This window comes from Centroberyx affinis, unplaced genomic scaffold (genome assembly GCF_046629955.1).
Source record: "Centroberyx affinis isolate AG114_WGS23_722 - 3 ecotype Tasmania unplaced genomic scaffold, CSIRO-AGI_Caff_v1 ptg007471l_1, whole genome shotgun sequence".
NCBI classification, from domain to species: Eukaryota; Metazoa; Chordata; class Actinopteri; order Beryciformes; family Berycidae; genus Centroberyx; species Centroberyx affinis.
In genome coordinates, this window is record NW_027283772.1 from 2 (window position 1) to 15,126 (window position 15,125).

Consider the following 15,125-nt stretch of genomic DNA (forward strand, 5'->3'; position numbering starts at 1 on the left):
TTATTACAAAATACGGGAGTTGCACTTTTTTTTTTTTATGAAAATGTAATAATATGTTGCATTATGTAATAACCAACCAAAATGGGTGTCTTCATTCATAAAAATTGTGATAACATTATAACAACAATGTTTATTTTATGCATTCTAGCATGAATCATACTGACTCAAAATTCATTTTAAAAAGATACTATTAGTTCAGTAGATTAGTATCTTTCATTGGTCAAAACTACATTATGTGTCACTGTATTCCTTAGCTTAATAGAAACTGTACTTGAGGGTTCATAGAGACATAGAAACTGCAGACACTGAGTTATACTGACACAATTCCATCCATTTTGGTTGGTTATTACATAATGCACCATATTATTACATTTTCATAAAAAAAAAGTGCAACTCCCATATCTTGTAATAACCACCCCAATATGTAATAATTCATTACAAAATGCAGGGAAATTTATTACATATTGCGTTCAGGCTGTGTATTACAAAATGCCACAGATTATTACAAAATGCGGGTGTTATGACATAATGAAGTGAAAATGTATTACATTTTGTCGACTTATAACATAATGCGGTGTTATTACATAATGCGTTGTTACACCCCCACCCACCCAGCCTTACCTCAGCCTTCTGCTCCATGATGGAGAAGACCCTCTCGATGCCGATGCTGACCCCCACGCAGGGCACCTTCCGGCCCTTGGGGTCGAACATGCCCACCAGGCCGTCGTAGCGGCCCCCGCCGGCCACGCTGCCCACGCTGACGCTCTCCTCCGCGGCCCCCGGCGCCCCGTTCTGGGCTTCGCCGGCGACCGGGGCCGGGGCCGCGCCCGCCTGGGTCAGCACCGCCTCGTAAATGATGCCCGTGTAATAGTCCAGACCGCGGGCCAGGCTAAGGTCAAAGACGACCTGGAGATAAGGGGGAGGGGGGGGGGGGGGCAATGGTACGAGGGTAGAAAAGTAGAGACAGGGTAATTAGTAGCAGGGTAGGAGGAGAAGAAAAGAATAGGGGAAGGTATAATGAAGGAACAATAGTTAAACGATTGTAAGTATTACAGCCATCCACACAAGCATAGCTGATATTTTATGATATTCAACATCTTTACATTTGACCATTTCCCTGCCAAAACATTCAATAATAATAATAATAATGTTATATAAAGTATAAGTGTATCCCCAGACTTTTATTCTCGTCAGGGTGGAAAAGCTTCGGAAAAAGCAACTCAAAAACCCGGGATACACAAAAATAATAAAGCATAATCATGCATACTTGTGTGGGATCTGCTCAAAATGTCACATTAGAAGCAATTCAGATTAATGATCCATAAGGGAGTCACCAAGTTTTAAATTACCACTCTGAATGTGCTCTGTTGTCTTCACTGAATATTTCACACATAACCTGATTCTGATACAAGAGCTCGCATCGAAAATGGGTAGGGTGACATATTTCTATGAAAAATCATTTATTTTGGCCAGTAAAAAAATATTCTTGGCAGGTATATATTTTTTTGAGTTGACCAGCCCTTGGTAGGTGAGACAAAAATTGAATTTCAGACACTGCACATAACCACTTTGTCAGTATCATGCCATGTTTGGATGGTTGGTAATGCCAGAGGGCCATTGCCTCCACACTTGGATCTGTAAGCTATCACTGCTCACTCGTCCCCCCCCCCCCCCCCGCCCCCCCCCCCCCCGCCCCTTGCCTGCCTCACCTTGTCCGTGACCTGGAAGAGCTGCAGGTAGCTGAAGAGCAGCTTCATGTCGGTGAGGCCGGCGCAGGCCTGCTTGCTCTGGGACATCTTCTGGTCCTGAAGGAGACGCTCTGCTAGGTCCATCCCACCTACAACACACACCCGACGACACACAGCTCAGTGGGGTCCACCTCCCTGACACCTCGCAGCCGGTCAATATATGTTATTTATTTTTTATATAAAATGTGTTCAACCAGAGAAATCGTTCCAGTGTGGTGTGGGAGGATTTTAACCTGCCTCGCCCTGCCTTAAGGAGCTGCTGACCCTTAAAGAATTTCATTAGCATGGCTTTCAGTGGAGTGCCTTTTCCACCCTGACAAAAATAAAACTCTGGAGGAAACACCGAATACTTGAAATTTTTTTTTGGGGGCATGAAAATGGTAAAAAAGATATTAAATAGCGCTTGGTTCTTCAAATGTGGGACGACGCGATCGATCAGCCAGCAATCGGAATCGGCCGATATTCAGTATAAATATGAGATCGCAGAATTCCGATAATGCCACAGTGTGAGCGGTCACAGTCCGTCACGCCCGCTACTTCCCCTCGTTTAATTCTCTGCTTATTTAATTCATCAATTCATCTCATGCCATGTGCGTTCGTTTCCATAACGGTCTGCACTCTGCAGCGCTGTCCGGAGCTGAACTGGACGACAATCCAGACCCTAACAGCGGAGAGGCAACTGAAAAGTCTCATTTCTCTCTCTTAAGAACGTTCACTTACACAAAAACAAAGACTGAAACGGATATATATCTTCGGAAGGGCGTCTCCATTTATTTAACTCGACTCAACAACACAGGCGAGTGGCAACAGTCTGAGTCTTGTGCTTCGGTTATCTCACTAAATCATGCTGCGCTACCTAGAATGCACATGGTTTTGTTTACATAATGATCAAGTAAATATTGAAGTTAGGGCTGGGCGATCTATATCAATATTATATCGATATCGTGATATGAGACTAGATATCGTCTTAGATTTTGGATATCGTAATATGGTGATATGGCATAAGTGTCTTTTCCTGGTTTTAAAGGCTGCATTACAGTAAAGTGATGTCATTTTCTGAACTTACCAGACTGTTCTAGCTGTTCTATTATTTGCCTTTACCCACTTAGTCATTATATCCACATTACTGATGATTATTTATCAAAAATCTCATTGTGTAAATATTTGGTGAAAGCACCAATAGTCATCCCTACAATTTTGTCAATATCGATAGCGAGGTATTTGGTCAAAAATATTGTGATATTTGATTTTGTTCATATCACCCAGCCCTACTTACAACTGAACATTTAGCCCACTTTGTAGAAAATACCAAGATATATATCGTGTATCGCCATTCAGCCTAAAAATACAGAGATATGACTTTTGGTCCATATCGCCCAGCCCTAATTGAAGTAGAAAAAAGAAAATGTGGATACTTTTTAACCAGGACTCAATTTGATGGATGAAATGTATGTGAAATGGAAACTGTTAGACCTATAATACTACTATACCAGCTGCTATAACAAAACAAAAAAACTATCGGTATGGCCGATCGGTATCGGCAGATATGGCTCATAGACGATCGGTGGCAAAATACGTTATCCGGGCATCCCAAGTCTACACGGTTCTCATTGATTCAAAGACACTCTGCTGTCCACTTTCATGAGTGTAGGCTGGGTGTTACATCATTCACAACTCTCCTAAGTGTATACATAGAGTGAACAAGAATCGTGTGGAGTCAACCAACTTTGACCTAGGGCTGGGCGATGTGGTCGAAATCAATATCATGATAATCATAATGATTTTTCTCGATATCAATATATATCACGATATGGTTCATGTCTGCAAAATCACGTTAAATAATCAAATTAATGTTCATCTCATTGAACCGAATGGTGATGAAAACTGAAATTTTCAAATAATATTCCTACCATACCTCATTTTATCAGAGTTTTTAAGTAACATTTGCTTGTCATCATCAATTTAGACAGCAGAAATGTGTCACAATATCAAAATATCTTCATATCATCACGATATGATTCCACCGAAAGACGATAAACGATAATATTGAATTATCGCCCAGCCCTACTTTGACCCTCGTTCATCGTTTTTCCCCAGGTGGAAAACAGCATTAAGATGATTGGACACCAAAACACTCCACTGAAACCCAGGATCATAATAAACATATTCATACTTAAATGGAATCCAATAACAATGTCTCATTAGAATCAATCAAATGGACGGTGTAGTATTGATCAATTCTACAATAAATATGTAATGTATCAAACTGCATAAAATCCATCATATCAGAGGTGGTTGACACTGACTGGAACAGATCCCGTTTTTAATACAAATTCACGTTTTATTTTTTTAACTCGTGTATTGACTTAAGCAACGTCTGACTGGAGTTATTAGGTTATTGGGTTATTGGTTCATAGTCTCACCCTGCATACTGACGTACTCCCCGATCTGGTCAGCGGCCTCCTCTGACAAGCCCTTCTCATTCACCATCTCGTTCTTCACATCCTCCCAGGACATCTAGGGGAGGATAGGAGGGAGAGAAGATACAGAGAAGGGGTGGAAGGAAAAGAATAGAGCTTAAGATTAAAGAAAAAATGTATATGGTTCACTTTGATATGCTAGCTCATTGGCCTGGGTATCGTCAAGAAAAAACACTTCAATACTTCACACAGTATCGATATATATAGAGTATTTGACTGTAATTTGCAGTGAATTGATATACAGTGCATCTTTTTTAGTATTGTGATACGTGGTTGTGTGCATTATTGATCTGCTATCCACATGACATGCAAGAACTCCAGTAACCTCACATTCTTCATCTAACCAACAGAAAAACTGCTGGATGGTCGAGCGAGCTAGAGAGAGATGGTCGAGCGAGCTAGAAAGTGAACGAAGAGAGGGAGCGGTAGTAACGAGAAAGCCGGTGAATCAGAGAAATAAAACGTTATTTTCTGATTGTTTCACAGCGGTTACGTTCTAAAGCGCAGAGAGAGAGAGAGAGAGAGAGAGAGAGAGAGAGAGAGAGAGAGAGAGAGAGAGAGAGCCCCGTATCAAAATACCAGTAGCCTACCTTAGAAAAAAGATTAAAAAAAAAAAAAGATCAACGGAGAAATGTCTTGCTGCTGCTTCTCCTGAGTGTTGTTCAGCAAATTTGAAACTGACAGCTTGAATTTCAGGTTGTACTTTTTTCTCTGTGCCACCATGGCGATCAGCAAATGTGACTGACGTTTGAATGCAAGTAAAAAAAAAAAGAAACTGCTTCGCAGCGTCAATGGCAACCGGTTTACGGATTACATATAAAATTACATTTAAAAAAACGAATATCCGAATCCTAAAATTGAAACCCGAATACCTACCCAACGAACGAATATCCGAATAGTCGAATATTCGGGTCCAGCCCTAATATACACACTTCTTTAGTTTCCACAGAATCCCTTCACTACCTGCCTCAGGAGGGGGATGAATGTAAATATCTCTAGTCAGCTCCATACCCTGCAGAAAAGCAGACTTTTATGTCCACTGAATGGAGATCCCACTGATTCTGACACATTACTGTCAACGATAATCTAAGAGATTCTGAAGCACAGGTGGGAGAATCTTTCTGTAACTCTTGGATATTAAGTTCCGCAAAACCTCTAAGCCACTAAGCGTGCTTTAGGTACTATTCCCTGTGAGGTATCTTTGAGAGTGCAAACCCACACACTGTTGACCTACATCCTCAGCTTCCTCAAAAACATCATTAGTGTGCCAGATGTTGATCTCTTCCTGTTTTGCTGTCTCAGAAGAAATGTCTCTGGTTATGAGCACATCAGCATCCCCACACAAAGTTATGAGTGTGGATTTCCCCATTCTCTGATTCAACGTGAAGGCCATCAACACGTGACATATCAATAGACTCTTTTAGTCCATCACTGCCACCGGGTTCTATATGTTGCAGGTTGTACCAGTTTTTGTTTCGTCCTGTAGCTTTGCCTGCTCGGCCTAAAACTGTGGCTCTATGTGGAATACCACCATGTTTGGCCATAAACTTCACAATCTGTCCTGTCTTTAATGTTAAACATGCAGAAGAGGTGGGGTTACCACAACCATGTTTCTCTCTTTCAGGTTGTGTCATGGGTGGTTGCACAACTTCCCATGTATCCTCTCCACTGACACCGATGTTCTCCTGTTCATTGTCTGTATTCTGTTCACTGTCTGTGTTACCTGCAGCGTTGTTTGAGATGCCCCTGGCATATCTCACAGTGATTCACTATTTGTTGTAAGATAGTGGTACACTCCTTGACTTTGTTGCCCGAGCTGTGAATAAGTCTCTGTAGTCTGTCTGCAGATGCATGACCAAACTGCTTGTGAAGCTTCAGCAATACTTTATGTTTCTCATCTGAGGACATGTTCTCTTGTCACTGTGAGGACCATATCTTCAGTTTTACTCTTTTCAACCCTATCATCTCTAATGTCTACACAATAGTGTCCAGAACTAGTGAATTCGAGAGGTACGGGTTGTTTGAACATCACTGCTTTGTCATTTTCCATGTCCAAAATTGTTCCTGCCCTCTTCAGTGATGTTTTACTCCGTAGCAATGGAATATCCACCGGAACCACCTCGGTTTCAACATAGTTTCCACATTTTGTCTGCTCTATTTTAGCAGGGATTTTCACTTTTCTGGTGGAATATATTAGATTTCCATCTCCAAACTGAAACAGTCTGCTACTCTGGGTCTCTGTTGCTAACATTTTGTTCATTTGGTCTCAGCTTAGGTCATTACTGTAATCATCCAGCCATTTCCCTCCACATACTGTGCGTGTACATGCAGTGTCAATAATAGCTGATCCCAAAGATTCTGCTAAAAAAAATCTCTGAGTCAGACAGAGTCTTGTGTAAACAGTGTAATCTTGCACTCCTCTACACTTCCAGTGGACAGTCTTTGGCCCAATGAAATGTGCTCTGACAAACAGCACATTTAGATCTCCTACTGAATTTATCCAGTGGATTAGTACCAGGTAGTGGTTGCTTCTGTTCCACTCTGCATGTTACGTCGTCCCCTTCCATGACGCCTTTTGCTCGGTCAAGTATGCCACGCCCTGGTTCACTTGTATTCCGCTTGACGAACCCGTCTAGCAACTTGAAGGCTAACGCTGCATCGGGAAGTGTTATGTCGTACTTTTTCATCTGATTATATCTCTGTTCAAAGTCAATTACGTAGTCCGCCACAGAAACAGAACTGTCCTTCGCAATGCAATCAAAAATGAGAATACGCCTCATATGCGCAGTCTTTTTCCTCCTTTTGGAACATTCCATCAAGTTTCTCTCGTCTCTCGACGACGTCTCATATGCAGATATCTGTTTATAGAGATTAGCCGAAATGTCGTCTGGACCTAAAACACCTACAAAAAGTATCGATGTTTGTGTACTGTAATAAACTCCAACTCCATTCTCGCATCTCAAGTTGCTAATCGGACTGTAAACAATGACCGGTGTACGGAAGAGGAAGTCTTGGCCCGGATGTCCGCTGGCTACACCAGAAACCCCGAAATATTGGCCGTCACCCCCAGAGTCTAATCGTCGTCAGACCGATAGACGATGGGTTCCGAGACTGCCATACCGTTGTCACTGTCCAGGGCTTTAACCGGGATTTCCATAGCCGTTTCCCTAGCTCTGCCTGTAAGCCCCAAAACAACAGCAAGGGCTTGCTTCTTTTTGTCGAGGTCTGTAACTCGAGTCCAGATATTAACTTTTGTCTCTAGCAACCATGCTAGAGCCACCATGTTGGCCTCTCCTCGGAATAGACTACTCAGAACAGAGTACTCATGCACACCCCGCCAACAGTAAGTACCGTCGGGAAACAGTGTTTACCGTAAAGAACATATAAAAGGAGTATACACATCAACGCTTACCTTGTCCAGTTTGTCCACTGTTGAACAGATAGTGCGGAACTTGTCATCTGGAACACCACAGACAGCAAACATCCCATCCAGGATTCGTCTGTCGTTGACCTGGATTTGGAGGAGGTGGTTACAGAGTTAACGCCTACTGATAGCCTGATAGCCTGCACATCTTTCATCTGTGGATTCAACGTGATCGACGTCTCTGACCTTGATGCGGAATTCTCCGAGGTCCAGCTCGCTGAGGATTTCGTGGACGATTTTCAGGCACTCGGCGTCAGGGATCATGGGATCGTACTGCCCTGCGATGTCAAAATCCTGACACACACACACACACACACACACAGATGTTGAGTCATTCCTAAGAAAAAGATACTGTGTATAATGTTTTAGAGGGGGGATATCTTTGGAAATGGATAATCTTTGTCAAGGGTTTTACATTTTTGGATGTTCTATTGTACTATTTGCTGTTTTGCCAAAGTTGTATTCAGAATAAATGTCTCCTCCGAAATGGGCGAATTAGAACATGGTCGGGTTAAGGTGTAGAAAGTTGACTTTACTGGAGTCGACCAATGAAATTATGTTTGTGGCGGAGGGGGTGGAGCCTCTAGTACTGCCAGTTAATCATAGCCGTGGGTCTTAGTGGCTGCTAGAAACAACTCAGCTCTTTAGGTGGGACACTAGAGTGGCACTAGAGAACAATGTATTTTCACAGCTTTGACTCAAGGCTAACAGTTACACTGAAACACATAATGTATTTCAGGATCACTCACACATTGGTAGAACTCCCGGTAGCGGCCGCGGGTCATGGCTGGGTTATCGCGGCGGTAGACCTTGGCGATGTGGTAGCGTTTGATGTTGGTGATCTTGTTCATCGCCAGGTAGCGGGCAAAGGGCACCTGAGGGGGAGCAGGTCAAGGACAACCGACTGGTTCTCTGCTTAGATTAAGCTCTTTGAAACAGGGTGGAGGGGTTGGGGGGCGCACACATAGCATGTATAAATGGCGATTTGTTGATATGAATAAATTCTGAAAGCTTTAGCATTTGCTGTTCTAAACACCCAATGGCGGGGAGTCTTTCCCGGGAAAAATCTAGGAAGCGATGCGTTTTATGTTTCTGGTTTGTTTGGAATAAATGCAGGAAGAACTGGGTCGTTAGCATGAGTGATGATGGCCACCATGGCTGGTACGTCTCTACAAGCTGTTTTTAATGGATTTTTGAAAACAATGGGAGCCTATAACTTCCGGGAGGTCGGGCAAAGCTGCAGTAGAACAGACCAGTAGGAGTTTCTGTCTGGCAAATACATTGGTGGGTTTAGACTAGGGCTGAACGACTTTGAAAAAATATCTAATTGCGATTATTTTGACTGATATTGCAATTGCGATATGATTTGTGATGTTAGAGGGAATGATAATTTTTACATCATTATTCTCATTTTCATTGAAAAACGTATTAAAATGATGATGGTGTGATTTTTGCGGGGATCTGTACCAAACAAAGATGTTTTCTTAAGTCTGTAGAATATGATGTGTAGGCCAGGACATCTCTGCAGCACCACAATATTTCATTTAAAATGCTATTTTGACACACATTTCACCTTTAACAAATATTGCGCCTCCTGCGATTTGAAAATTTTGATAAATTGTTCAGCCCTAGTTTAGACTTGTGTAAAAGATTACACCGGTATTATCCTTTAAGGGTCAGAGACCAGGGCATCGTGGTGGCTCAGTTGGGTCGCATGCCATGTAGCTGCAACATCTCGGGTTGGAGTTCGACCTGGGAACTTTGTTGGATGTCATCCTCCCCTCTTTCCCCAGTCTTTCCTATCTCTCATCACTGTAAAACTATCTAATAAAGGCACAAATGCCCAAAAAAGTGGTCTAATCAGAGACCACTAGCTAGTCCACCTTTGATCTGATCAAAAAAAGACATACCAGCACCTTCAAAAACCCATATCGGTCAACCCTAAATACAATATTGCTAATACATAGTAAGACATATAAGGGTCTCTCCAGCAGACAACAGTGGCTCTAATTTTTGTCCATGTTTCACCAAGTTGGTGGTTGGGGGTTTGGAGTGGTTTCTAAGGATACAGTGAGGTCATATCTGAGGGACAGCAGCTCTCCTCCTTGGTCCTTGAGGTCGTAGATGAGCTTGGAGTCTTCACCATATTTCCCTGTCAACGTTTCCTACAAACACCAACATGGAGATAATGAAGGGTCCCACTCATATAAACGATGACATCAAGTGAAAGTTTGCCACTGTGTGAATGTACAGTATGTGTGTTTGTGTGTGTGTGTGAGTGTGTACATATGTGTGAATGTGTCTGCCTACCTTCAGTTCAAAAACAGGCGTGTCGATGGTTTCAGCTCCGTGGCGTTTGAAACTGTTAACGATGGTGTTGAAGACTCTCTCTCTGATGGCCATCTGCTTGGGGTTGTAGTCCCTCGTTCCCTGACGGAGAGAGACCCTGTCATGTGAGTTTTACGCAAACTTTTGAAATGTCGCAAATAAAAATATGTGTGAACTAAGTGGGCTGAACTACATAAATAGGCTTTGTGAATGTCAAATGTCAGTCTTTCAAGAATTGATTAGTATTATGCAAGTTATTCTTTGGTGTCAGCTGATGTTGGTCATATTTCAAGTTGTCTGAAGACGAAAACAAAGAAATGTACTTGGCAATTCTCTAATGTACCAACTAATGGTCACAGAATCAACATTTATGACATCTATGGAGGTTGTGGTGGACAGATATTTTACACCCCACCCCACCCGCCAAAATTGCAACAAAGTAAACTTTTCCACTCTGGTTCAGAGCAAAGTAAACCAACTGTAGGTGTGATCATGCGGTCATGATCTGAGTCACTACCCGATCTGAGTCACACGTGTGCTGTCGCTGCCTGATCTAAGTCAACCGTAGATGTGAGTCGCGCATGCGCGAGCGTAAACAGTTTACGGCACAGACCCCCCTTTAAATTTCGGCCATTAGCTCTGTCACTACCACAGATTAATGTGTATCTTCAATTGGAAAGACAAATTTAATCGTCTCACACTTGAATAGCATTAAGGTTGATGCGGACTCGCCAGCTATAGCTTTTATGTTGCCATGGCCATTTTATATTAATCGCTAATGTTACCGAGTTGGCTTGTTAACTGATGTAGCAAACAAACCCATCATGTTTCACATCACATCAGCCAAAGTGGTGATAAATATAATTCCATAACTGGATACTACTTCGTTTCCAATCATGTATGTTCATTACGAGATATTTTCATTTGACTGAACTATTATTGACTGTCCCAAATGTACATTTGATGTTTCGCCACGGTGTCAAAACATTATGTATTCGGGTATGAGTCTTGAAAGTAAACGAGAAGTCGATCGTATTTCGCAAGTCAGCAAATCACTACATATTGTAGATTATAAAGCAAAGTATAGTAGGTTTCATGTGAATAAGCAGATGCTGGAGTCCAGCCAGTAAAGCAATCTAGCCAAATTTAAAGAAGATTTTAACATAAGATGAGATAGGTACTTTATTAATCCCCGAAGGAAAATTAGGGCGTTACAGCAACTAAACAGTGGTAAAATGTCGTAAAATGTCGTAAAATGTCGTAAAATGTCGTAAAATGGCGCATGTGCAACTCACATACGGCTGACTCAGATCGGGTTATGACACATGCCATGAACAATGCTTTGTATGAATTTCTCATTATTTTCCTGTATGAACAAGGCTGTGGGTTTGTGGCTGTAATCCGCAGCACTGTAGATTAGAATGGAAGCTGCTGTTGGTGAACCGTCTGGTCTTACCTTGGCTGTCTTGAGAACAAACTGGTGTTTGCCATCATCTCCTCCCAACTGGGCCTTCAGCTCCAGCAGTTTAGCTACTTCTTCATCAATCTGCACACACACACACACACACACACACACACCAGGAGAGAGAGGAACTGTGGGTGAACACAGTCAGCAAGCAACTTGACAAACTTTCTTCGATCCACTTTACGTTACATTTTAGCACATTTAATCGCCACACACACACACACACACACACTCCTGGAGGCCTACCTGAGCCACAGTGATCCCATGGCAGGAACGCAGAGATCGGACACACGTTCCAGTCCGACAGCCCAGCAAACCAGCACAAGCACGAAGGGTAAACAGGCCCAGTGTGTTCATCCCAGCACAGGTGAGAAAAATAAAGGGTAAAAAAAAAAAAAATTTAGTCCAGATGTTGGTCAACCAAAAGTTCAGGAGTGCATCACAGGTGCAGCGTTGTCCAATGGTATTGCCCGGGACCGGCCATGGCATCCCATCACAACAGTCGGAAGAGGCAGAACCAAGTAATGAGTCGCCCGGGAAAAGTCCAGAGTGGTTTGGATTCCCCAGACGTCGAGGTAGATGATGGTGATGATGAAGGGTAAACCAGGTCATCCAGGGTCAGGCGGGAAGAACAGGAGAAAAGTGGTGAGCAACCCTAGCACTAGGGGAGGGCGGGGCATGACGCATCATCATCATCATCATCATCATCATCACAGCGTGAAAGATAGAACATGAGACGCAGGAGTCAATCAAACCAGCCAGCCTATCACAGCTCAGACAGACAGACAGACAGACAGACAGACAGACAGACAGACAGGGTTCCCACTGTGGCCCTGATGTAAAATTCCCTGACTTTTCCATAATGTTTTTCAGCCTGGTTTCCACTCCACATTTGTAAAAGCCCCTGATATTCCCCAGTGAATTGATCAAAATCCCCAAATTTCCATCTAACACCTCTCTAACTTCCACGATATTCCAGAAATTCCTGGACCAGTGGGAACCCTGAACGTAGCCAGAAACCTCCAGAAGTCCAGTTCCTAACATCATTTCTCCTTCTCCTACTGGCAATGCCATAAAAAGCCTTGACTTTAGAGGAAGGGGGGGGGGCTGAGAGAGGAGGCAAGGGCCTGAAATTGGGAGAGACAATCAGGGTGTGATAGGGAGATCAACCCCTGACTCAACCCCGGTGAATTCAGACTAAGCAAGAGGCAAGGAAAACAGAAGAGGACAGAGAGACAGGTGACAAAATTTGACAATGGCTGAGTAGGGTTAGTGGAACAGGATGAGTGAAGAGACACAGAGACAAGGCTGCTATCTGTGGACTGTTAAGCTGAGGCAAATTAAAGGGGGAGCATGTCCACTGATGCTGGTGGCACCATAGTCCATTCAAAACTGTGGCCTTGGTTAGGGCAGACAATATAGCCTACAACTTTGCAGAACATGACTGAAGACATTGTTATCACTAAGAGCCACTGGGAAATTCATACAGGTGATCAACCAAGCATAGGGTTGCAAAGGGGTGGAAAATTTCCGGTAAATTTCCGGAAAGTTTCCGGTAAATTTCCATGGGAAGTTAAGCTGGGGAATTTTGGAAATATTCCAAATTGGAAACTTTCCATGGGAATTATGGGAATTTATGGGAATTTATGGGAATTAATGGGAATTAATGGGAATTTATGGGAATTAACTGGGAATTGAGGGTAATTTAATGGAAAGGTATCATATCCAAGCATAAATATTTGTTTTGTTATAAGCAGACATCCATCCAAAATAATACAATTAAAACAGATTTATTTGTAAGTAGAACTTTATCAAGTGTTAAATATTTTATTGAACAATCAGTTCTTTCATTGAAGAACAAAAACATGAATGTTGAGTTAAATATTACTCATCCCCCCGACCCAACCCATTCAAAAATTAACAAAAATGCACAGGATTGCACAGTGCATGTAGGGGGCGTGGTCTCAACAGCCCTGCAGTAAGCAGTGTGCTATGTGTGCATGTGATTGAGGAATAGCATAGATATTCAACTGTACTTGCATGATATCTGGTTGTTTTAGTCAGGATTATGCTAAAATATATTTTCCCCAACTATATTTAAGTTCCCTATTAAGAGCATACCTTCAATTTAGTAAATTCCTGGTTTATTCCCGTTTATTCCCATAAATTCCCGTTAATTCCCATAAATTCCTGTTAATTCCCATGGAAAGTTTCCAACTTTGAAAATTCCCGGAATTTTGCAACCCTAACCAAGCATCACTTTATTTTGATAGAATCTCAATTTTAAGAAGGTGAACCAATTCCAAAAGTGGAATTTGTATTGACATAAGTGCTGCTTAGTGTATTGGATTAGTGCCGAATTGAAGAGTGGCTCCTAAAAATACGTTAAAAAAAGAAAAGAAAAAAAAAAAGTCTTAAGTTATGTTCTACCAGGTGTGTGTGTTTGCCGGTAGGTAAGGCAGATCTTTGAATGAAGTTTGGCATGACGTTCTCTCCATCATCTGAGAACACGGAATGTATTATGGCTGTGCGGCACCAGGAAAAGCCTGCTTATTTGTTCTAAGATGTTAGATGCGCAACCAGATCAGTGATAACGTTTGCCTAAGTTAACAAGGCAAGATATTGCGTCAGCTGTCGCGACACTCAGGAGAGACATATGCTTTGAAATGTCAAATCAATGTTTAACTGCCCTGTGCCGACGTGGTCTAGCAGCACCCCTTTACAAGTTAAATGCCCCGTTTCTTGCCCAGCTATCTCATTTATGTCAATTCTAAGCCAATGTGAACTTGTTAGCAGCAGCTAACTTGAGAGATGAATGGAGGCCGGTGTCCTTCGTATAGCCGACAAGGCTAGTTAGCTTGCTAGTTAGCCTGTTTAGCATCAAGATGTTTGTTATGATGAATATAAGTACAAAAGAGGGGCAGGTAGTTCCAGCTTCATCGGTTTCCCTGAAATGTGCATTAATGTGACTGGCATGATAGCCGGCTGGAGAAGTACTAGCCCCCATGCGTGCAGTTATGTCTTCAAAAATATGGCATTTTTATGTTGCCTTGCATATTAGCAAAAATGTATACATTGGACAACATGATTTGGGACCTCTTCTGAATCCTTTAAGTCTACCGCTTCATTCGGCATATAAATGATCCACCAAGCAGCTCTTATTCCAATAAAACCACAACTTTTAGAATAGGTTTAAGCAGGCTGCTACCGCCCACCGCGGTGCATTTTGATGTCTAAGAAGGTTGTGGGAATCACTGGAGAACCAAACTGAAAGTAAAAAATATACTAAAATAAGTACTGCTTGGTGGATTATATATATGCCGAATTAAAAGGTGATTCCTATTGATTCGGGTACGGTCTTGGGTCATATCTTATTAGGTATGCAAGTCCAATAAGCAAGGCCACATTAAATTTAAAAATTTTGAATCGAGTTCAGCCCAACGTTGAAATGGACATGCTGTTCACCGCATGTTAAGAAGCCATCCATACCAGTCCAAGTCAATGCTAAACCTGCTGGGAATACTGACCTGGTCTTTGCTCGCTTTCTCTGCCTTTAATTTTCGAACGACTTCACCTTGGTATTTAATCGCTTCTTGTACCTGTGCCTTGTCTGCCATGGTGTTTCATTAATGTGTTTCTGCCGCTACCACCACCGCTAGCTTCCCCACAGCTGTCAAGAC

General features: G+C 42.4%; 1 protein-coding gene across 1 annotated transcript; it reads right to left on the reverse strand.

The window, feature by feature from the left end:
• Positions 1-621: 621 nt before the first annotated feature.
• Positions 622-15,125, reverse strand: LOC139639609 (histidine--tRNA ligase-like; the record flags this gene model as incomplete). The annotated part of the gene is made up of 10 exons (XM_071513745.1): positions 14,973-15,125; positions 11,437-11,526; positions 9,963-10,082; positions 9,722-9,817; positions 8,402-8,527; positions 7,839-7,946; positions 7,641-7,739; positions 4,172-4,265; positions 1,710-1,837; positions 622-906 (listed from the first exon to the last, which is right to left on the reverse strand). Coding segments are annotated over exons 1-10 (1,236 nt in total), but the record flags the coding sequence as incomplete, so codon positions are not given.